The sequence below is a fragment of the Zootoca vivipara genome, chromosome 8 (assembly GCF_965207765.1).
Source record: "Zootoca vivipara chromosome 8, rZooViv2.hap1.1, whole genome shotgun sequence".
Taxonomy (NCBI): Eukaryota; Metazoa; Chordata; class Lepidosauria; order Squamata; family Lacertidae; genus Zootoca; species Zootoca vivipara.
Genome location: NC_142591.1, coordinates 40,291,955 through 40,316,579, shown reverse-complemented (window position 1 = coordinate 40,316,579; position 24,625 = coordinate 40,291,955). Strand labels below are relative to the sequence as shown.

Below are 24,625 nucleotides of genomic sequence, written 5' to 3'. Positions count from 1 at the left end.
AGCACCAAGCTATCAGCAGTCACCATCTGCTGAAGTACATTATAGGATCATGTCACAAACCATGAAAAGGCACTTCAGCCATCATGCATTGCATGCAGTTCTAGAAATGTGATATACACAACTAATGTGATAATATAAATGAAAGGCATGGTGGCAAGATGGATGTGCCCAACTTGTAGCCAGCTATTGTAGCCATATCAGACTAGCCAGTAGCTGTGTGCGTCTGACTGAAGTGCCTGTTAGATATTTAATCCTGCCTCCAAGAAATGCCATATAAGACTGCATGCCTGTTTCATCATCCACGGTACAAGTTGAATTTTAAATTAAAATTAGCATGTGCAAAAGTGTCCATCTAGTTACCTCATATGAGCTATCAATATCAACTCTACTAGAGATAACCAGTAAGTAATTTAAAATTCCCTGTGCAGCTAGAAGATTAATTTGGCTGCCAGTTCACATATTAGTATCACTTTCAGCTATAAAGAACTGTGAATTGCTGTACTTACTCATGACCGCTAACTACTTCAAGGTACCACTGAATTGACTTTTACAACATACGGGTGTGTGCTTGGAAATACTCATCATTTCTTAAAGGTGCATGAAATGCAGTGAATGAAAAGTAGTTTATACGTCTGATTCAGACAGAAAGAAGAAGTGTGTGCAGGGCAGGGAAGCCTTCCAGAAGTGATGCTAAAGTTTATCTTTATAAAGCAGATGAGCCCTTTCTTTTTCCTAACTTCTATTTCAGGCCTCTTAGTGGCTTCTAAGCATCCTTGTAGGAGTAACATGGAAGCAGTGCTAAAACTGCCAGAATGCCAAATAATAATCAGGCTTAATCTCCTAATCCATCCTCATAGGTTTTGTCTCTAGACCTGTTCAAAACTATCTGGTTCATCTACTTTCAGTTTCAGTATAACACTTTGTCTGAAAAGGAAACCCATCTGCTTTATAAAGCATCTGCTCACCTTTAGGGGTTCCAACCATGCTCAATGCACAGCCATCAGAGTGTGGGGCTAGCAAGTGGGGAATTTATTATTTCTAAACTAGCTCCAAATCTGAATCTTTTAGCATTGTTGTAAATATGTGTGTAAAGGTAAAGGACCCCTGACAGTTAAGTCCAGTCAAGAATGACTCTGGGGTTGCGGTGCTCATCTTGCTCTATAGGCCGAGGGAGCCGGCATTTGTCTGCAGACAGTTTTTCCTGGTCATGTGGCCAGCATGACTAAGCTGCTTCTGGCGAACCAGAGCAGCTCACAGAAATGCCATTTACCTTCCCGCCGGAGCAGTACCTATTTATCTACTTGCACTTTGACATGTTTTCGAACTGCTAGGTTAGCAAGAGCTGGGACCGAACAACAGGAGCTCACCCTTTCACGGGGATTCGAACCTCTGACCTTCTGATCGTGCCAGCTTATGAGGGCGATGGGGCAATGTCCCAATTTCCCATTGTCAAGCATGTGGTGTATCAGTAGGACACAGTAGGAAGCAGACTCTGTCCTTACCCACTGGCGAAGTCTGGGCTCTCAAATTTCAACAGCGCCCTCTGCAACACTAAAATCTGATGTTTACCCCACCTCCAGCTTCGTTCTGCAGCACTGTTATGGCACCTCCTGCAGGACTCTGCCCAGTGCTACCAAACTGGTCATGCTACTTTAAAACTGCTTCTGCCTTATCTCAATGGTATCCTTTCTATGGAGAAAAGGAAAGCATAGGTGCACTTGGACACTGTTGTAATGAGTACAAAACTGCCCTTCATCCCTGATATGGGATGGCCCGGCCTTTGCTGACAGGGATCTGAGAGTGGGCTGCAATGTGCTTTTGCATGCAGACTGCACAGAAAAATACTCTGTGCTCCTTGAAATATGTTTTGCATTTCAGAAGTACATTAGCTTGATGTAACAAAAGTAGCCAGTGAGTTTTCTCTTAAAACCAAGTGCCGTACGGTTTAAGGAAGGAGAGGTTGTTTCCTCCTACCTGTCTTCTGCTGAACAGACACTAGATATCCTGGGGATACAAACTTGCAAATCCAACAATATGCAGCCAGAAGCACATGGTGTCTATACACATCCTAAGTCTGCAGATCGGTTGGAGAAATTGCTTTTTAAGAAGGAACATATTAGTAAGCCTGTCTAGACTATGCTGTTGTATGTTTCTTTTCTAAGCCAAGCAATTCAGTCCAATCTATTTTTTAAATAGTTTATCCGGCTAAACTAAGCACTGTGGAACATCGGCAAGCGCCCATCTCAAAAGGAATTGTGCTAAAGTTAGAAACCTGATTTAGGTTTCCCATGCTGCAGCTGTTTTCTCCTTCGCATGTGCCTTGGACGTGTTGATGTGGATCAGATTCTACCTATGGAAGAAACAAAAACAGCAGGCAGAAAAAGGAAATGAGGGTCACAGAGTGGGCTTTGATGGTTTGCGCCAGACTGGGGATCATGGGAAGTTCTGTTTCTTCTGAACAACGCAGAGAAAAACACATTTTCTATGGGGGGGAAATTGCTGTTACAAATAGCTGCCTGGCAATGGAGACAAGCACTGTGAACCTTTTAAGTCAGGGATTTAAACAATGCTATTGGTCTGTATTATCAAGCAGAACAGACAGACAGATAAACAATGAGCTTTCAAATGTGTTTCTTGTGGTTTCTATTTCCCTGACTGCAGGGCTTTGTGTGTGTGTATTTTCCAGAGAGAGTTTCAGGAATTGTTACAGAACTGGCAGAAAAATGCCAGACAGAGATAAAATGAACTGCATGGTATGCTTATTTTGCATCAGTGCTTTGCATCTGGTGTTCAGATGTATTTCCCCCCTCAATTGGAAGCAATATAAAGTATCTTGCCATATATACACAACTTTGCACATTGCTTTGGATGCTTCTACAGAATTCTACATATTACAGGTTCTGTCCTGTCCTGTGTGTCCTGCCACAGGGCCTATGGGTGGGATTCCACTTGACTCAAGAGAGCCATGTTTCCTCAACAACAAACATGAGAGCACACAGACAGTTGTGTGGAACAAAGGAACTATATACAATTTCCATATCACCAAACCCTTCATCTCCACAACACAAGGCATGTGCATAGCACATGGAGGGAGCACTGAATTCTCTTCGGTGCTGCTTCATGCGCAGGAAAAAGGAAGGCCTTGAGCTCAGTGAGGCTCTTCCAGGCACTAGTGGGCCCATTCGCAATGGGTGGGGCTATAATAATTTAGAGGGAAACTCGGAACTTTAACATTTAAATCTGTGTGGTTTTTAGTTAAAAAAAAAATGCATTTAGAAATAAATATACATTTCTATGAGTGTATTGTGTATATAAGTTTGTACACACGTGTAATTTCTTTTATTTATTTTTATTTAAAATCATTTGTGTACCACTCAATATTACAAAAATCTTAAAGCAGTGCACAGTCTAAACACAAATGTCACTAAAACAAAAACATAACCTAAAACTAATTTTAAAAAAGCAATATAAAAACAAATAACAGCAAATAAACCAGAAATTCAAAAGATTCAGACATGGAAAACAAGGTCCAATCATACAACTCAGGGAAATTCTGTGCAAAATGTTAAGTGTTCACAAGAAGGAAATGTTAAGTGTCTCTTGCCCCAGTTTTGCATATGTGTTCCTTGGCTAGGGATAGGCTGCCAAGTTTTCTGCTAGGGGCCTAATGAGTTATTCAGTCTCACTGGGCATCAGGTTCAGGTCCACAAATAGAATCTTTTTGTCGTTCCAATCTCATTACTGCATATGTTAGACTTTTACACATTCTGTGTTACATTTTACACATACATGGTTCCCACCCCCACTGCTTTTCTGTTAGGTTTTCAGAGCAGTTAATATCTCAAAAAATAAAAATCTTCCACTAAAATGGAATCATGTCACAGTGTGCTTTTTCATAAAGGAGTGAAACACTTTAGAGACAAATACTGTAACCAACTTCAGGAGGATGTGAATGTTTAAATGCAGCTTTGTTGCTTTTCCCTCTGGATACTCCAACAGGGAGAAAAACAGGAAATGAGTGGTTATTTTAACTGAGCTGTTCATGGCATAAATACTAACGTGATTCATACAATTTCCCCAACTTGTACTGAATGCCATTTCCACCTTTAACTCGCAGAACTGTTCTCTGAAAAAAGAAGATTGTGTTCTTTAAAACTAATGATCCATTTCTTTTGTGTAGGCAGCATGGCTGTTTTATGGGCAGCTCAATTGTACATCACTGCAAAAGTGTTAAAGAATGCTTCAAATTGAAATATATATAAACCTTGATTTTTTAATTTTTTTATTATTTCTAAAAGGTCAAGTGCTGTAAATACTGGCCGGATGACACAGAGATATATAAAGACATTAAAGTTACTCTAATAGAAACAGAGCTCCTGGCAGAATATGTTATTCGAACATTTGCCGTGGAAAAGGTTAGTGTTTAAAGATATAGTTTCTCATATGTTTCTAATCATGTCTGTGTTAAAGTTGCAACATCTTTAAAGTCAAACCATTTTCCAAACTACTTTGTGGGTAATACTCTACTGCCCCCTAATGGTGAGGTCAGGTTTCCCCCCCCCATTTAAACAGCAACATGTTCCTCTCCAGTGGCTTATGAAATAGAAGTGGGGTTAGGACTTTAAATACCTATTGCGTTTTAAGAAGCACCACATTAAGGAATTCCTGCTTTTGTTCTCTTTTAAAATGCTTTCTGCACCATTCCCCTTTCTTCTCTTTTTATTCAACGATGGATGGCCAGAGAGGTGCCCATGAAATCCGAGAAATCAGGCAATTCCACTTCACAGGTTGGCCAGATCACGGTGTACCTTACCATGCTACAGGACTTCTAGGATTCGTCCGGCAAGTCAAGTCCAAAAGCCCACCAAATGCAGGCCCGCTGGTTGTACACTGCAGGTTAGTGCAATGGAAAGGCCGCCTGGCATGCCTAGTTGAGAAGGTCACTGTCTAATTTTATCCCTTTAATTTAAGCATTTAATATGTTTGTAGTCAATGTTAATTTGAATGCCATTTTTTTTCCAACCACTGCTGATTACAGACAGCAGTCTGTGGACAGGTTACAAAGATCTATAGCATCCTTAATAAGAAATTGTTAACCTCAAATGTGAAAGATGTCAGCTACATTGCTGAAAACCCCTAATGATATATCTAAGGCACATTCAAATGATGTTCATTATGTATGCCACTCAAGAATCTGTTTTCAAGTTCAACTGCTAGCACTTTCTGAACTTTTAACTCATGTTAATTGTGCTTTTGTATTTACAGTGCCGGTGCTGGCAGAACTGGGTGTTTCATTGTGATTGACATAATGCTAGATATGGCAGAAAGGGAAGGTGTTGTAGATATATACAACTGCGTCAGAGAGCTTCGGTCTCGAAGAGTTAACATGGTGCAAACTGAGGTATTCCCATCACACTTTCCTGCTCCAGTCTCTCTCCTTGTGCATAAGAAAAATGCATTTCATTTTAGAATTCAAATTCATTTAGGTGATGTGCCCTGTTGCTGCTTCCTGGCATTATTTAGCATCAGCTGCTTGTGTCCGATAGAGATGGAGCCATGCAGAAGGCTTATAATATGCATTAGAGTGACACAGTAAAAGTGGAAAGAGAGGTCACAGAGTGAGAAATGAAGTAGGGAGGATGAGACCACAAGAGGTGGCAATAGGGGTTGTTGGCAAGGTGAGGCGGGGGTGGATCAGGAAATACTTTGCAGTACAAGTGACACCTAAGGAGAGACTTCAGCAAGTAGAGGAAACTCATTTACTCAGTACAGTGGTACCTCCAGTTGCGAACAGGATCTGTTCCGGAATCCCGTTCGCAACGTGAAAAGCCTGCAACCAGAAGTGCCATATCTGTGCATGTGCACGGCACGATTTGGCGCTTGTGCGCATGTGTGATTTAGTGCTACTGCACATGCGCGAGCAGCAAAACCTGGAAGTAACCCTGAAAAAACGTAACATGAAGCTGACGTAACATGAGATATGACTGTAGAGAGTTTTCTATTAAGTAACCGTGGCTGGCCAGTTCCTTATTGGAAGCATAAATGCAGTACGTGACGTCTCCTGCTGTTGTTCCCCAGCAACTGGAGCTAAGAGACATACTGCCTCTGATCCTGAAAAGTAATGTGCCGCAATCAAGGCTAGTACTCATTGACAGCATTCTTCTATGAGATTGTCTAATCGTTTTTAAAAGCCATCTCAGTTGGTGGCCATCAACACCATCATCGTGAGCTCTGCCCTGTATGAAGAAGTGCATTTCCTGCTGCAGCTGTCAGGTCACTGATGGTGGTGGGCTGAAAGCATATACACTTCTCTGCAAGGAGGAGAGAACAAAAATGGGACTGAGGGGAAATTTAATGCTGTCCAGAGTCGTAAGGTAGAATAACACCTGCCCTTCATATTTAGTGAATTACAATAAATATGTAACACTGTAGTATCGTACTATGATAATGGATACTATAGTTGGTTTTTCAACAGCTGAAAGCTAAAAACCACATTCAGATCTTCATTTTTCATTGGGGAAAAACCTATCATTTATGTGGGTATCTCTTTACTTCTACAGGAACAGTATGTATTCATACATGATGCAATATTGGAAGCTTGTCTGTGTGGGGATACCACTGTTCCAGCCTCTCAAGTTAGATCTGTATATTATGAAATGAACAAACTGGACCCTCAGACCAATTCAAGCCAGATCAAAGAAGAATTTAGGGTAAGCCATGGATACATTTTTAAAAGCACAACAGGACAATGGCCTTTGTATTGCAAGGTTTATTTGTTTGTTTTAAAGTGTGAGAGCAGAATCTTTCCATTATTCTCTGAAGCACAGGTTCTCTTTTAAAGTTAATGATACCCATAATCCTGTTCTGAAGGCACATTCATTGCCAAGCAGCTCTTCCTTTCATATAGTTTTGTTGTTGTTTGTAGACCCTTAACATGGTGACTCCAACTCTGCGCGTGGAGGATTGCAGCATAGCACTTTTACCACGGAATCACGAGAAGAATCGGTGCATGGATGTGCTTCCTCCAGACAGATGCCTACCTTTCCTCATCACAATAGATGGGGAAAGCAGTAACTACATCAATGCTGCACTGATGGATGTAAGTGCCTGTCCTGATGTTAATAGTCTGGAAAATACAGAAAAACAAAATTCAGCAAAAGGGGCCTCAATTTTTTTCTAATTTGCTCCTGAAAAATGACTCCCTTTCAAAAGTCTTTAAACTTTTGGATATACTGGTATTTGATATTCTAGATTTGTTTTATCAAATCTGTATCTAGAGATATTGTTTAAAGTCTGAAAGCTAGAAAATGGGGGTGGGGAATATTGACAAATGAAATGGCCTAGATGTCTTATCTAGTACTTGAATATTGATTATAATAACACCTAAGAGGGGAAAGAGCTATTCAGAATGTCAAAAACAGTACAATCCTGTGCATGTCTACTCTACAATAGGATTTACTCCTAGGTAATTGTGTGAACAATGCAGCCTAAGTCAACTAAACAGCATAATGTAAAGTTTGCTGCAGTGTTTTAGTTTTCTTCTAAATTTCATAGTAATTAACGAAGGAAAATAATAGTTGCCAGTTAGTATAGGTAGAATGCAAGCCATTACGTCAGTCACTCTATTCGTTTCTGAATGAGTGAACATTTCCTAAACATGATTCTTTCTCCCTCCCCTCCTCCCTCCACTCCAGTTAAATGCAGCCATGGAAGTTTTAATAGCACTAATAGGGTATCAGTACAAGGATACTTAAACATGTTTTACACTCTCTAGAGATTTGTAGAGTATCGCTGACATTTTAGAGCAACAGTAATTAAGGCTGTCACACATGCCACGAAAGCAGACTTTGGAGAAGAATGAAGACATTTAAAATAACTTTCCATAAAAGCAATCCTTTAAAGAGTAATAAAAGTAGTATGCATTTATATAATGTTATCTGAGGATTAACCTTATTGTAATAAAGGTGTGCCGAAAGATTGTGTATAGGTAGTGTTGCTTCATTGACATCCATTGATGGTTGCCGTCATCACATACCTAATGCAGCCGCATGATTGGTGGGTGGCAATAAAGGTGTCAGAGGTGCTGTGGGAGTGGCTGGTGGCGTTGGTAGATTTGCTCTCATTTCTGCAGGTGTTGTACTTCTGGCTTTGCAGCTAGTTGAGCATGGGCTTGCAACTATGTTGTTCCTGTATTAGCCCTAACATAATAGTGGCCGTCTTAACTGGACCATAGGATTGCCACATAATATATAGTTAAACTGTTCGTTGTTTCTAACATACAGTATGAGCAGACCAGATGTTCTGGCTAGTTTCCATTCTTCCCACACTACACCCCTGTTCTACCCACCTTTTGCCCCTTCTATTGGTAGTGTTCATTTAATGTGCAGATTTCAAGAGTGATATATACCAGTGTATATTGAGGCTCCATTCGTTTAGGTGGGATCTTGAAACCAGCCATGTCCCTGTCCAGTGGAGATAAAATTGCTCCATTGAATATTCCAGATCCATTCAACAACTGCAGCCCCTTCCATGAAGTCTAGCAAGTCATCAGATTTCACCTGTAAAGTTCGGCTAATAAACACGTCTATACATGTCCTCTGTTTCTCTCTCCCATGCTGTTTTGAAGCTATTCAATACTGCTGTCATCTATTAATGCCCTTAGACTTGAGTGCCCTTTGTTGCAGCTGATACTTTCTTATTAAAGCTTTAATCCTGACAGTTTTGCTCAGTGGAATTATGTTTTCTCTTGTTTTACAGAGCTATAAGCAGCCTTCAGCTTTTATCGTTACCCAGCATCCTTTACCAAACACCGTCAAAGATTTCTGGAGACTGGTTCTAGACTACCACTGCACATCAATAGTTATGCTGAATGATGTAGATCCAGCACAAGTAAGTCACAGAAACAAGCTGAATGAAACATCTTAATAACCAGCATCTTCTCACTGTCTTCTATTATTTGTAAAGATCCTTGCTGTGAAAAACTTGATGCTTAAACCTAGCTCCTCTAGTCCCCATAATTTTAACTAATATTGCATCTTTTTAAGCCAAGATCCTTCAGGCAATGTGTTGTAGAAAATGGTTGTTGGAACCGTAGATCAGACTGTTACTCATTACCCATTCCCATTCTGACCATTAACAAAGTTGGCTGGTTTTAGTTGCAGTTCCTTTTATGCAGCTGTTCCATTTGCGGTACTGGGGAGGAACACTGGAAACAATTCATTTGTTTAATGGAGTAATTGTCAATAGACCAGTTACAGATAAGCCCCAAAGTTGTAGCTTTTAGTTAACTTATTTTACATGTTTTTATCATGTTTTATTTATTATATTTGTATCCTGCTTTTTGTCCAAGGAACCTTGTGTGTGTTCTGCATAGAAATTAGTCCACGCTATTCTATCAACAACCCTGTGAAGTAGATTAGAAAGAAAAATAGTGACTGACACAAGGTCTGAGCTCTTACTGTTGAGAGGGAAATTTGAAATTTGGCCTGACTGATCTGAGTCAATACATTATCCATCATACTACGCATATGAGCTCAACTTCTATTCCTTGGGGGTTGAAGTGCAACTTTCTGCAACTGATATTATCTTTCTGAAGAAAATGAGCCTTGATCAGAGTCAAACCTTTTCTTTTTTTAATTGGATAAGGCATTATATGTGTATCTCCATTGGAACATTCACACACACACACACACAGGGAATATAATGCATCAATCTGAGGATAATGCGCTATATTGTAGGGCATGCCATTTTAGGGGGTCTTCAATGAGGGGTCTTAAAAATATGTTTTGGGGCATGAGGAATTTAAATCTATTATTTTTTGTGGTTGGACAACATTTAGCTTGCTAAGTCTATACTTGATTCAAAAGCACATAAACTGCTCTCAGAAAACCAAAGAATTTTAATTTTACTTACTTAAGTGTCAGAAAATACTATAAAAAGGTTTCTCTGCAGAAAACATATCCTACTAAGTATACAATAATACCTTGTAATCATAAAACAACATTAGAAAGTAATGACATCAGTTAATAAGAAATGTAAACAGTTCTTAATCGTGTTTCTCATGTGTATACACCCTGCCTGCTGCCTCTGTGACTTGTTTCACACACCTCTCTCTAGACTGAGTATGACAGGGCCACTATAGAACTTGTATTGACTCGTCAATTACCTTGTAAACTTACTACAGTGGAAGTAAACATGTCAAAGGATGTTCATATACCCCATCAGACTACTCTAACATCTCAAACAGGGATGAAACACTGGGGTTGATGGAAGGTGTCAGAAAGATATCCCAGTGTCTCATCATTTTCACCCCTCAAATTAGTAATCTTTTGGACACCAGCTCTCCACTCCTCACTGTCATCTGAGCACAAGAGTGTCTGGATTATCATTTCTCTGAATGCATACCATGGTGAGCTCTGGGTGGTTGCAAAACAGCATCCACCGCAGCCTTCCTTTGGTAGCTGCCCATCTTGGCATAAGACTCAAACAATGGATGCAAAATGCATAATTCCTGACCACTGTTCCTAATACAATTTCATGCCCATAGTACCGGTATGTACTACTTAATTAAATATTTTAACTAAGCAGTGTTTGGAGTGGATTCACCATGAACAGTTTTAATAGTTACAGGAAAGTATTTTTATTAGCACTAGAATAATTTTGTTATCATTTTTGTGAAAATCATGACTAATGCAAGTCAGTATTTACAAATTGCAGACACTCCCCTTTCACGTTTTTAAACCCCAGCCACACTCACCTATCTCAAGGGAAATATATGAAATGCAAAACCCTTGTTTTTGTGCGTGGGTAGGTTGTTTTTCAGAGTGAAAGAGGAAAGGCTCCAGGGACCTAGACTTTTAGCTGCCACTAAAACGCACATTTGAATATCTGCTCCCTGCTTTGAATATACAAGAGCACTAAGCTGTTTTAGCTTCCCATTGATCTTAGCTGCCTTTAAAAACTACTGGGGCATGCTTGCTCTCGGGTAGTACATCTGCTCTGGTACTTTCACCAGTGTCAGTTACAAGATTTTAATTAACAGATTCAACTCAGTATTCAAAGGGTAAAAAGGATGCGGAAAGGGAAAGAGCAATCATAACATTCATTTACACTTTTAATTTTAAATAACTCCTTTATCACTATATTGCATCCATCACACAGGCTATTCATTAGATTGGTTACCAAAACATACTAAAAACATTTTGTTCATACACTTAAAGCTAAATTAATAGTTTAGTATTATGTTCGAAAAGTCCTAATACGAACACAGTCCTCATGAGCAGGAAAAGTTTCCTTTTGTCACTTCACTATTGTTCCCAAGCCTTACCCAGGAGAAGTCCTGAGTAAATACATCCCTTGGAAGCCCTCCTTTTTTTTTTCCCGCTGTGTCAGGTATGTCTGTTTCTATTAAAGAATCCATAGCTCACTTATAAATTGATTTCTGGGAATATTGGAAGATGAAGGATTAAACAGCCCTGTAAGACTGTTCAACCTACACATCGTTATCTGACACGTAAATCAACCAGAATACAGCTCTGTAATGTCTATGAGCCCCTCTGGCTACTATTTCCCATTCTTAAACTTTCTGGGACAAGTTTTCAAATGAGAAACAAGACATTCACAAATATAAAAATCAGCAAAACTTCCAGGCAGCTCTGGTATTATCCAGTAGTGGTGAACTGAGAGCAAAATGTTGCCTCTGGGAATTTAGTAACGGATAGGGTTCAGTTTCCAGCTATGAACTGTTTATCATACCTTGGGGGTAGAGACTGGGCTTCTGCTGGTGTGTGCGCCTCAAATAATGCCCAACATGTTGAGGTGTTTGACAGCACCATTGCATGCTGTCACAGGCTATTGCTAAACTGATGTTTAATGTCAGAAATCTGTCACTCCAAATGCCGAAAAGGTTTAAGAATTTAGCAGCAAGCAATACTAGGGCAAAATTGTATAAAAGAAGATGGGTATAGTTGGACTAAACCAAACCCAATTCAAAAACAGGTTCTGACCTAAGGTCTACATTGTGCTCAAATATCTCCAGGGACCTCCAATATGACTACCCTAGATAGAATGCTCTCCTCAGAGAAATCCATCTGTGTACTTCCCTGGATGCTTCTCAGAAACAGGTGGAAGTTTCTTTGGTTTTTTTTTTTTTGGTTGTTCTGCCAGACATTTAGGAATTAGCCTGAGTGTTTGTTGCAGCTGGTGTGCATTTTTAAATTATTGATTTTATACAGTTATAATTAGATTTTTTTATCATTTCATTGAAAGGGCTCCAGAAATGCTGTAAATAAATAAACACAAATAAAAGTCTAGTAAAAGGGTTGTACATCAGTTATATACCCACTGATCTCCATGGAACCTATATACAGTATGTGTAACTCTGAGCAAGATAGTACTATGTGAGAATGAGAATTGTTCCTGTGTGGTTCGGCAAAAGTTTTGTAACATTGTAACAAACAATATATTAAGGCTTAAAATGCTGACTTTTTGTTGGAAGCCTGCAAAATAAGTTGTGATCCATAGCTCTAGTGGGGATCCAGTATTCATATGAAGCTCTGTAGTGGCATACTGTTGCATGCCATCTGACAGGCGGTGAGAGTTGTGCATTTACCCAGGGCTCAGTTTTCTTGGAAGAAAGGTCAGCAGAGATCCTGGTGTCTTTTAAGATACATGGTTTTGTTCACACACATATACCACCTGAGCATAGGATGGAAGGGCTCACAGCATTGACACCTCTTTGTTAGTCAAAGCTTTGGATGCTCTGTCGCCAGCATCTCCTTACAGCTCACTCAGACTGCAACTCTCTAGCCCCCCCCCCCCACACACACACACTGCCCTTTTGGATGTTTGTCACTTAGATGCAGCTATTGCAACCCAGCTCATCCCTTTGAAATGGCACTGAAGTAGCCATCTGGTCTTCCTTTTCAAAGAAACTTGCCTGACCCCTTCCCCCAAATAATATATGCATTTATTTGAACACTACGCTAGTTTTTACATTTTAGTACACATTACCTGGCCAGAAAACTGTGTGGTGGATTTTGGAGAAAAGGAAGGCTGTCCTTTGGTTTGTGTATTATTTCAGAAAGGGCAAATTAGGTAGGTTCACCTTCAAATTTGAACTAAATCAAACTTCTTCCTCATCTCTACTCTTTAATGCTTGGAAGTGATTTAGCATTTGGAGCATTCCCCAACAGGGCACCCATTCTTCTATGGAGCTCTTTGGGCACATTGGACCACCTGTTCACATGTGAAAGCCAGTGGATTAAGCTATAGGGCAACATGCTGAAACATATTTTGTAGATAATATGTCTATGTGTTTATTGATATTTTTGTTCTACAGTTGTGTCCACAATATTGGCCTGAAAATGGAGTTCATCGACATGGTCCTATTCAGGTGGAGTTTGTTTCTGCTGATTTAGAAGAGGACATTATCAGCCGGATATTCCGAATTTATAATGCAGCAAGAGTAAGGACCTTATTCAGTTATTTGTTTCTTGGAAGATGGTCAAAAAACCTAATTCACATGTGGATTTATAACAAATAATAATAATTATGGTTTGTAGCTTTATTGAGTTCATTTGTATTGCAACTGATGTTAAATTGAAACTTATAAACTTTTTACATGTAAAATTGTATGCTCAGAATGCAATACTCAGAAAAGGCCTACTTAGCTTAACAATAATCATCTACTACCTCCTACTTAAGAAAATATTGTAGAAGTCTACTCAGCCCTTCTTTCAGAGTTTTCTTTTAAAATTATTGTGCTTAGTAATGAGAGGGACAAAATTGACAAGCTTTTTTACATGGTGATATATGTAGATAGTTTTCAAAAATTAAGGGGGCATATTAGAACTTGAGGTTTTGAATATTTGCACACCCCAGGGTTGCAAGATACAGCTTAAAAGGCAAGTGTTTTGAAACCTCTTTTAGATATTTTTCAAATCCAAAGTGCCAATTAAAACTTTTTTATCTCACAGCATTCAGAAATGTAAATCAGGATTATTGAATATGTAGGATTGTCAAGAATGAGAAAACATTTTCTTCCCTTTCTAAAATGTGTCTTTGGAGAGAGAGACGCTAATGAAGTGATGTTATTCTGAATATGTGGGTCTTTATTTGGCATATTAACAATCAGTCATCACACAACGAAAGTTCATTCTGAAAATTTGAAAATGATGAGCATATAAAAAGGGCAGCCATAATTGGAGCTATATTGCAAATTTCACTTTGCAAGCTGGTGATTGCTATAATATTGGCTCTTGCAGCTGTACCATTGTTCCACTCTAGTATATTTGTATATTCAGCTGTTTAGAACATCATCTTAATATCTCTCTGAGATTCAGAGTCATAACTCCCAAATGTGAATTCCTGTAGCAAATAACAAGCAGTAATCTGCTTTAATAATCACTGTTGATGAGAGCATGTAATGTATATATTATTTGGATGTAGAATAAATAATGCTGTCTTTTTATTCTTCTACTGGTTGGGTCCCCACAGCCCCAGGACGGCTATCGAATGGTGCAGCAATTTCAGTTCCTAGGATGGCCCATGTATAGAGACACTCCTGTATCCAAACGTTCTTTTCTGAAACTCATACGTCAGGTAGACAAATGGCAGGAAGAATACAATGGAGGTGAAGGCCGTACAGTCGTCCATTGCTTGTAAGTGAATATTGGCCACTAGCTTACATGGCTTTAAGGAAGAAAAAAAAGACAACTATTAGGCCTGGTTTTGGCACAGAAACTGCTTGGGTTACGCTGTATGATGACCTCTGTTGGGAGAGAAACAGGGGAAATGTGCCCATGTTACCATAATTCTCCTTGACTTCTCAGTGACTTTCAATACCATCAACCATGGTATCCTTCTGGAGTGGCTTGTCCAAGCTCAGAGTGGGTTTCACCACTTTGTGGTGGTTCCAGTCCTACTTGGATGGTCGTTTCCAGAGGGTGATGCTTGGAGAATGCTCTTCAGCCCTGTGGAGCCTTCAATGTGGATTCCTCAGGGTTGCTCTTATCCCCCATGATATAGAACAGCTACATGAAACATCTTGGAGTACATTGTCAGCAATATGCTGTTGACTCCTCCTTTACATCTGTAGGTGTGGTAGTGGATGTGCTGGACCTTTATCTTGCCTCTGTAATGGACTAGATAAGAGAGTTCCAGTACTTTTTATAGAAAAATAGGAATAGTTTTTATGCTATATGTTTTGGTGTTTTTATATTGTACAGGCTATGATCTTTGAATGAAGGGCAGTATAGAAATTGAATTATTATTACAATAACAACAGTACACATTATTCCAAGGGTTTGTATAATGATATGATACTGTATTTCAGTTTCTTTCTTTGCCTTTATTCATCAAGCGTAACCACCACACCTCAAGATATCACTCTTGCTCTACTACAGCTTTTTTTAAAATCTCCTCATCCCTTACTTCTACCAAGCACTGACTTTTCACTTTCATCTCTGTCCCACTCCGCTTCCTAAGAACTGTACGGTATCATTGTTGGGGGGTTTAAAACTGCTTGCTTTGGTCCCCCCCAAAATTATTACTCCCCCCCCCCCCGATCATGGTGATTAGTTTTCCCACCTGTTGAATAGAAATTATAATTCCTAATCTTGTGAGGTTTTGCTTATTAATGGTTTGAGATCCATATCTGGGAGGTCCTTTTAAAATGCAAATTGATAGCATCTCTCTCAATTATTCGTGATATTAAATGGCTGTACCACATCTCATGCACACACGCCTATACATCACTTCTAGGCAGCACAGAAAGTGGGGGAAACCGTCCAACATAATCCTTTTAAATGACTTAATTTTAATTAAAATGCTCAAAAGAATGGCACAATATCATCCCTTATTTGGCAGCAGGGAACATTCTTTTCATGCTGCCTGGATGTGACAGATGTGCCATATTGTCACTTCCTTTGAAAATCAACCATTTGTGAGTTCTAGCTTTAAAAAGCTGCAAGCTAACTAGTCTGCACTCTGGTAATTATTAAGGTTTATTATTTTCAATGAAGTGGAGTCTAAAGATGCTGATTAGAATAGCTTTGGAAATAATAGAGTTTCAAGAAGGAGAGAGATTCTTCTGAAAATTTCCACAAGACAAAAATAAGAAGTTTGGGAATCTCTCATACCTTCAGTAGTGTGTAGGTTTTTAGAACATTGAGCAATTAGAAATTGCATCAAAATGAGGGTAGTTCAGCTAAATAAATCCAGACATAATCTGATGCTGATCAATTGTGTTAGTACGAAACATTAGAACATAGGAAACTGTTTTATCCAAGCTCAAAATATTTGTCCATTTAGCCCATTGCTTTTACTCTGGACTGCTAGAGGCTCTCTGGAGGCAATGAGTTAAAACATAATCAGATAAAGTGGAATTAATGAGGTTTCATATCTACAAGAAATAAGACCAACAGGTGGACTTCACTTTGATCTGGACCATTTTATATATTTTCTTGTACTGGAAGAGTTAAGGATTTTTTTAAAAAAAAATCCATTTGAATTTCATTTTTATAAATAATTGTAAGTTTGTTCTTCAGTTGTTAAGAACCTGGAAGGCACATAACCATTTAGTTCCCTTCCAAGACATGTGTGAACTTTGCATTTCCACATGTAGATATGGTCTAGCCTAGGGTTACCAGACGTTCCCGGGGACAGTCCCTGGACAAACTCCATCCCTGGAATGTCCCCAGATTGGCAAATCTGCCCCCAGGAAATGTGGCAGCGGCAGCCTCAGCAGCCCAGAGTCAGCCTGATAGCACAGTTAGCTCTGGCTGGCTTCAGGACCTGCTCGCTGCCATGACGCCCGCCATTTTTCCTCGCTGGAAGTCCCCATATGATGTGTCTTGTGCGCAACACATCATATGGGGACTTCTGGAGAGAGAAAATGGCGGGCGCCATGCAGCGGGCAGTGAGCAGCCAGCCAGAGCCAACTGTGCTATCAGGCTGGCTCTGGGCTGCTGAGCCTGCCGCCGCCACTGCCAAATGGGAACTGGGGACATCCGGGGGTACAGATCTCCTGCCCCTTTCCCACTATGTTTTGACTGATCAGGGGAGGCTCAGGAGTCGTGGGTGGGTGGGCGTTGCCCAATTTTTTAAAAACTGTGCATTTATGTTTCATAGGGTGCGAAAGGAGGGCTTTGCACCTTGCCTGGCAGAGAAACCACACGCCTTGCGCCCTTCCTGGGCAATGCCTGCCTGCCTGTGACTCCCAAGCCTCTTCTGAACTGTCAAAACAAAGGGGGAAGGGGGCAGATCATTGGGGAAGGCTCGAGATTTGCATGTGTGCTTGGGCCCAGGGTATTTTGCTTCTCCATCCCCACTAATGACTCCCTGTTGCTACTCAGCTTAAAAAAGGAAAAGTGTCCCCGGATTCATTGAAAAATATCTGGTAACCATTCTAGCCAGCGATTGCTTCAATAACAAGACTGTCACAAAAATTCCCAACACCCACCTTGTGAAATAGGCTGGTGGTGTTTAGAAGCAATAGCCAAGAAAATAATAAAAGATACGGTAGTTTCAGCGCTACACAAAAAAAGCCCATGCCTGAAATCAGGCTTTGGGACTTAAATGCAGTAGATGTTCTGTGAACCCTCAAATATTGTCCTTATCACAATCCAGGTGGATTGGCACATCAACATATGTCATACTGGAGTTTTGGGGTGGGGGTGGGGGGAAGACCCACATGTACTATTAAGGGGAAATAATTCACAAAGCTACAAAATAATCAAGTCATTGCTTTTCTTGCAGAAATGGAGGTGGCCGCAGTGGGACATTTTGTGCAATCAGTATTGTTTGTGAAATGCTGCGACACCAGAGGGCTGTTGATGTTTTCCATGCTGTGAAGACCTTGAGGAATAATAAGCCTAACATGGTGGACCTTCTGGTATGAGCTTTTAAACTACTCTACTAAGTAGGAGGGGAAATTCTTATTATCATAAGGCACAGTGACATTTTTGAGATTTAAACTGAGAGCTGTTCATAAAAGCAAGCCTGTTGTTTTCTAAAGGGGATAATGAAATCACTTGGCTTGTAAAAGTATTTTACATTGCTTTCCTCCCAAGGAGACTTGTTCAGTGTATGCTAGGTTTTTTGTGAAAACTTTCAACTTTCAACAGAACATCCTTATTAATTTCCCTTTCTGGCAGTGCAATCCACATGGAGAACAGCCTTTGTATGGCAGAAATAATAGTCATGTAAAATGAAATGCCAGATTTTCAAATTATATATTTTATAAATAGCTTAATCTCCTAATATTTATCAAGACTGTGAATTTCAGTTTGACATTCAGAGTATTGCATTTAATTATGGCTCTTCTATCTTGCAGAAGGATTAAAAGAGTTCAGAAACAAAGGGCCAAGAGCAATTATTTCCTTGTAGAGTGTTTTATGGAACTTCTTATATGTAGAATTGCTGAAATGCCAGCTGCTGTTATATAAAAACTATATAGGACATCGCAAAGCAGGGTTTTATGGTCTACTTTGTTCATCAGTAGTGTAAGGAAGCATCGATGCATCCTGCTAAAAGGGCATTTGGATAGCTAAACAAGAACTTGGTCATTGTGATTTCAGTGTTTGGTTCATATTTATTTTACCCTTCTTCCAAAGAGCTCACAGTATATATGGCTCTTTCCTTCCCTCTGTTCTATCACTTTTCTGTAATAGAAATATCCAAGTGTTCTACTTATTTATTTGTTTATGTGAATAATCTTATTGCCAATTCAATAGGGTTTTAAACTGATGAACATTAACCATGTATACAACTAATCTGCTCAGAAATTTGTACTATGTAAGTATAACTGGTGTCCTTGATTTAGTCCTTGCTGCAATTGACATTGTTTTCATGTTTTGATTTTCCAGGATCAATATAAATTCTGCTATGAAGTGGCTTTGGAGTACTTGAATTCTGGCTGATGGTGCAAATAGTGCTGGGAGGAATCAAAACCTTTCACTACCACAATCAAAGCAAGTTGCTTCATGATATCTGTGTGTATGAGAAGGGCACTTCTCAGTGTTATGCTTATATTGCTTTGTACTGGCTCTTTTTAAGAGCCCAAGAGCGTCTTTCCAAAAAAAATTAAATGCTTGCACTGCCCATTTCCCACAGTATGGCCGTTGCTTGAGACACCTACAAATCCCACAGTAACACAAAAAATGCACTTCAGTGATTGGAAACCACTATCATATAAATCCATCAACTTGATATACCAGTCTAGTCACCTGGTAAATTAAAGAGCACAATTCTATTCTAATGAAGAAATTTGTACTTTTCTGTTGTACTTTTTTGTTGGCAGTGATCCTCTGTTGTTGTCAGAGACTATAGTGTACATTTTTGTTCTGTGGAGAATGCAGTCTAGCATTTTGATAATGTATTTTAGTTACATTTGTATCCTATTTGCTCCTAATAAAACAAAGCATTTGTAGCTTCAACCTAACTAATAGCTACACAAACAAACCGCATTAACTTTGCTGAATTGTATTTTCTGTCCAACTTGTATTGTTTCAGAAAGGAGAGACTTGACAGACTTTCCATTAAGAAAATGGAAAAAATACAGGATGATCAGATTAATATATCCAAAGCTTTTCCCCATTTGTTTATATTGTAAATATTTTTTTGATTTCATCAAATTATTTATTCATTAAAAAGAAATCTTTTGTGAAGCACAGTGAGTGACAATCATTTTTATTAAACCCTGAAAATGCTTAATGTATTATACTGTAAACATTTGTTTACTCTGTCTGGCTTCTCAGCTTAATAAATAATTACATATACAATACAATCTCATTTAATAAATAGACTGCCATGGCATGGAACTGCCTTCAGCTTAACTTTGTACAAGGCTTTCAAATGATTACATTACTGTGGCAAAGTTGGACATTCTGATTCTGAGCGGTCATAGCTCAGCATTTGAACATGTATACATTTCCTCTGTACATAACATTCCAAAAACCAGCTATCTTCAGTCAAATAATATTTTCCCTGCGTAAGAAACCTGCCAAATTACAAATGGGTCCAATAACTTTTGTGCTAGTTATCTGTAACTAAGCCGCCTGTCAAGGAATGAGGTGGGGATATAAATAAATATATTACGATATTATTATAATCTTTAATTTGCGGGTGGAGGAAGAGAAGAACTAAAAGCGATTAACTTTCTGGGTAAAATCATTCCTTCTAATTACAAGCTTTTCCTATGGCATTTGCTTTCCCTTCCCCTGTCACCCTTCCCTGCTGGTTTCCTTATACGGTAGCCTTAAAAACATTTAGTTTTGCTAAATCTGGATCTGGATCACATCTGGATCACCAAACACCATGAATCGAATCGCTTCAAGAGCCACTGCTTTGACTTGTATCACCTTTTACAAACCCCACTTCACCTTTGACAAGCCCCAAATCCAAAACTGTTACAAACCCCTAGTATGTGATGTTAGGTGTTAAACATGCTCCTAATGGGCTATCCCCACCCAAGCAGAAGTTTCCAGACCGTCTTCAAGACCATCCCCAACACTGAGTGCATTACAGTGGTTCAGTCAGAAACTACAAGGGCTTTGGTCCTTGTGGCAATATTATATCTGTCCAGGAGCAGCCAGAGCTGGCAAATCAGCTGCAAAAAGGGTAAAGGTAAAGAATCTGGGATTCTTTAGGTGAAGCCATCTGCTTCAAATGTATGATGTGTACAAAGCTTGAATCTGTGCAGAGTGCTTCCCACCTCACTATATGTTTTGTGGTCCTAATCAGAGAGAGAGAAAATGGCCTTTCTTACCTGGTTCCAATGTGGGCGGCAGTTGCAGCCTGTTGCATCGGACCACAAGCACCCAGGAGCAACACATGACTAGGCGGCTGGAGTATGACAGGAGTCCCCGCCAGCTCCCAGTTTGAATTCTGGTCAATCAGGTTACACTAAGGGAGAGAAAAAACATATATTAAAGTGATAGTGTATCCTTGTTTGTGCTTACAAAATCATGTAACCATTATTGTTAAAATATGTTATCCTGCACGATATCTAATGTTAAAACTCTTTTATGGAGCATAGTAAGTGAAATTTCCAACTAAATGCTTTGAGTCATTTTGACATTACACTCTCATGACTAACTGGGAAGGTAATTGCAGTGTAGCTGTTGGTGATTACTAAGAAGGATAAACCCTCTACCATAATAAGAACCAGTTTTCAATAATATTTCAGCCAAAAAGGGAGAAAACCCTCTTATCTGTACCTTTTCTGTGTTTGAAAACTTAACTTGTTCCATTAATAACTTTTTCCAGGTTCTATCCCTGCAGGACACTTTCTTGACTAATTGCACTCATATTAGAGCAACCCTTGTTCTAATGCACAGATTTTCCTGGTTATTAAAAAATCATTTTACAAGGAAGGGTCCCACCCAGACTCGACATCTTGCTTCCGGAAGCTAACAATAGCTTCTTGTAGTTCTTCTCTAACAGAAGAAAATGTACCTGGAAATGGAAATAATCCTAAGCATCCTGAAGCTGAGGCCTCAGAACTTTAATGAAAAATTGCTATCTGTATAACACCGATTTTAAAGAAGAAGTGTTAACGTCAGTCAAGAGTGGCAACCAACAGGGCAGAGAAGACTGAAAAAGTAACCAAAAAGTTGCTTCACTAGACACTGGTGTGTGACTCTGACTTTCTATTTCGCTAGATCTTCTTTTCAAAATGCCAGTCATTTTTCATTCATTGACTAAAAACACTCTAAGCTGGGAGCAGACTCTCAGAAAACAAATAAGCTGAACAGTACCTGCACATTTGAACTTGTACTTCAGATTTTACAGAAGCAGTCACAGGTTCCAGCTCATATGTGTTGGGAATGAGGACAGATTATACACATTTGTGGGTTGAAAATAGGCCACAACTATATTTGGACATACAACTGGCAAGCATGGTTGGCATGGCAGTAGGGCAAGGATCTAGTCTGCTCCACTTAAAATGTACATTGCTGGAATATATTATCTGTATATATTATCTGTATAGCTTCTGCTCAAACTTTCTCCAAAATATAACACAAATTAAACTGGTTATTTTATTACATCTCTTAGCAATTCTGGTTTGTAAAAGTATGGCAGTCAATATATATAGATCCTAGCTGGGTGTGAAATACTTCATGATGCAAGGCAGGTAGAAGCTTCCCACCTGAGAAAAAGAAGTGAATCTGATACAGGCCCTTGAAGGCTTAATTATCAGATTTCTGACTCTGTGTCCTTTAGTCCTTGCGGGTTTTGTATCAAATGCCTGCAAGGGACCTGCCAAATTAGACTTAAAAAGAGTTGACCTTTGCTGCCAAAACAGCTTAACTTGTCTTAATTTGTATCAGAAGCACACACTTGAAGCCAGTGCTATTTGTATTCTTCCTCCTGTACTTGGGAGCTAAAGAAGAAATGGGGTGCTTCCAGCCAAAAATGCTATTCCACAAACTGATTTTTCAGATTGTATCCTTCCACTCCATCCCTTGCCCTCTACTACCTTTTTTCCATATTGGGCATGCACACAGGTATGTTTGTACCTGTGCATGCATAAGAGCTCAAGAGCGGATGTTACCAGTTTGTTTCACAATGGGCAAAATGACAAAGTCACTTGACCCCCACCTTTCTATGAGTTCCATATATAATAATAGGCTAGTCAATACTCGCAGCAGCATTCAACAACTGCTACAGCCTCCAAACCATCTTCAAGGACAAGCCAATGTAGAGCACATTACAGTAATTTAGCCACGAAGTCACAATGCATCACTGTGGCAGGGCTATCCCAATCCAGGAATGGCTATAGCTGGCAAAACAATCCTAGCTGGAGATAGGTACTCTTAACCACTGCAGCCATTTGGGTTTTCCATTACAAACCTGGATCCAAAATTATGTGTCTGCTCCTTCAAGGGGAGTGCAAATCTGCCCATAACAGGTTCTTTCTCCACTTTCAAAATACATGAACCACCAACCAAGAGTGCCTCTGTCTTTTTAAGGATTCATTCTCATTTTGTTAGCCCTCCCCTCATAAAGGCCATTACTGCTTCCAGGCACTGGTCTACCATCTGCACTGCTGCACCTGATTCAGATGGAATGGAGGCAGAAAGAACTGTGTGTCCTCAGCATACATGGTACCTTACCCAAATCGGATGACCTTACCTCGAAGCTCCATATAGCTGTTAAAAGAGTACGTGGAATGAATCCCTGCAGTATAATAGCCATAGGCCAAGCAAGTAGTGTTGGAGAGCTGAAAAAATCACATCTGGCAACCAATGCACTTCTAAAAGGCCAGGGAGAGTTTTCCACGGCCTTCTAGGGGCTAGGGTGGCTCATTTACCAGAAGTAAGGTAAAGATAAAGGACCCTTGGACAGTTAAGTCGAGTCAGAGGCGCTCATCTTGCTTCAGGCCGAGGGAGCCAGTGTTTATCCACAGACAGCTTTCCAGGTCATGTGGCCAGCATGACTAAACCGCTTCTGGCACAACGGTGATGAAACAGCAGACGAACATGGGTCAGCTGGTCCTAAGAGATAGGCGAGCGCCGTTCTGAAGGGACGGGCAATGTTATTTTACCAGAAGTAATGTATTTAGCATTAACTCTGGAAATGTATATTCAATTCTGACCAAACAAAGCCTCCTGGTTTTGCTCTAAGAGGTTGCCAGATGTGAAATATATTGGCATTATTTTCAGCTCTCCTACCTCACTAAGCAGAAATCCCCCAATGCTTCTTTTTGGTAGTGATCCTGTAAATAACACCATGTTTCCACCTTCCACTGAACAGAAGGATGTCATGCTTGATGCCAAGCACAACCAGCAGGGTTGCACTTCCCTTGCCTCTCTCCTGATCAGAGATGGCCTGTCCCATTTTGCCACCTGAGGCGAAATGGGAAGTTGCTGTCTCCCACGCCCATTGCCACCCACACCTGCCAAAGCCAGGGTCACACGGTTTACCAGGTCTCATGGCTGCAGCATCAGCTTCCAGGTTCTTGTGGCAGCCCCCCCCCCTCCCCACATGGGAAAAGCAGTAGCGGTTTTTGCATTCTAGCGCAATCTCACCAGAACTCAGAAGGCAACATGGCAGCTGCTCCTACTTACTTCCCTGGGGCCAGGGTGGGGCAGGAGGCATTTGCAGTGGCACCAGAGAAACAGCTTCTTGCAAGAACCCAGAAGCCAATACCTCTTCTGTGCTGAGGGGCCTCCACCTCTGGAACCTGTAAGCCACCGCTGCCACTGCTTCTCACTTCTCTGGTGAAAGGGAGCCCAGGAGGCACCTTTGGAACTCTGGCACCACAATGGGTGCCTCCCACCCACCCCACACCCACCCCACACCACCAGAGAAGTGAGGAGGCTCAGCAGCAGTGGTGAAAGCTCTTGAGAGCTCCCTGAAACCCCAACACTGCCATGCCTGTGGTGATGCCGGCAGCAGCAAGTATGGTGGCAGGCAGGCATCACAGTGGGATCTGCTACCTCTGGATCCTGGCAGGATCCCACCACCTGGGGCAAGTGCCTCAATTTGACTAATGGTAAGCCCAGCTCTGCTCCTGATACTTGGTTAACCAAGGCAGTTTCACTGTCAGATCCAGGCCTGAAGACAGGTTAAATCAGGGACCCCCAAACTTCGGCCCTCCAGATGTTTTGGCCTACAACTC

The 24,625-nt window shown here is 40.3% G+C and overlaps 1 protein-coding gene and 1 long non-coding RNA gene across 20 annotated transcripts in view; one reads left to right on the top strand and one right to left on the bottom strand.

The window, feature by feature from the left end:
* Window positions 1–19,667, top strand: part of PTPRM (protein tyrosine phosphatase receptor type M) — a 416,336-nt gene extending 396,669 nt beyond the window's left edge. For 10 of the 19 annotated variants that reach the window (XM_035126005.3, XM_035126003.3, XM_088675350.1 and 7 more), the window contains 10 exons: window positions 4,299–4,415; window positions 4,742–4,896; window positions 5,266–5,401; window positions 6,561–6,710; window positions 6,926–7,099; window positions 8,758–8,889; window positions 13,340–13,465; window positions 14,497–14,660; window positions 17,758–17,893; window positions 18,867–19,667. In XM_035126005.3, the coding sequence (XP_034981896.2) occupies window positions 4,299–4,415; window positions 4,742–4,896; window positions 5,266–5,401; window positions 6,561–6,710; window positions 6,926–7,099; window positions 8,758–8,889; window positions 13,340–13,465; window positions 14,497–14,660; window positions 17,758–17,893; window positions 18,867–18,920 (1,344 nt within the window). In that variant the 3' untranslated portion in view covers window positions 18,921–19,667. Of the gene's footprint in view, window positions 1–4,298; window positions 4,416–4,741; window positions 4,897–5,265; window positions 5,402–6,560; window positions 6,711–6,925; window positions 7,100–8,757; window positions 8,890–13,339; window positions 13,468–14,483; window positions 14,661–17,757; window positions 17,894–18,866 lie in introns of all 19 variants that reach the window. The other 9 variants (XM_088675354.1, XM_088675351.1, XM_088675348.1 and 6 more) reach the window with 1 other exon arrangement.
* LOC148684824 (uncharacterized) lies at window positions 6,755–20,904 on the bottom strand. The gene is made up of 2 exons (XR_015951453.1): window positions 20,768–20,904; window positions 6,755–7,126 (listed from the first exon to the last, which is right to left on the bottom strand). It is a non-coding gene; the product is annotated as an uncharacterized LOC148684824 (long non-coding RNA).
* Window positions 20,905–24,625: the final 3,721 nt, after the last annotated feature.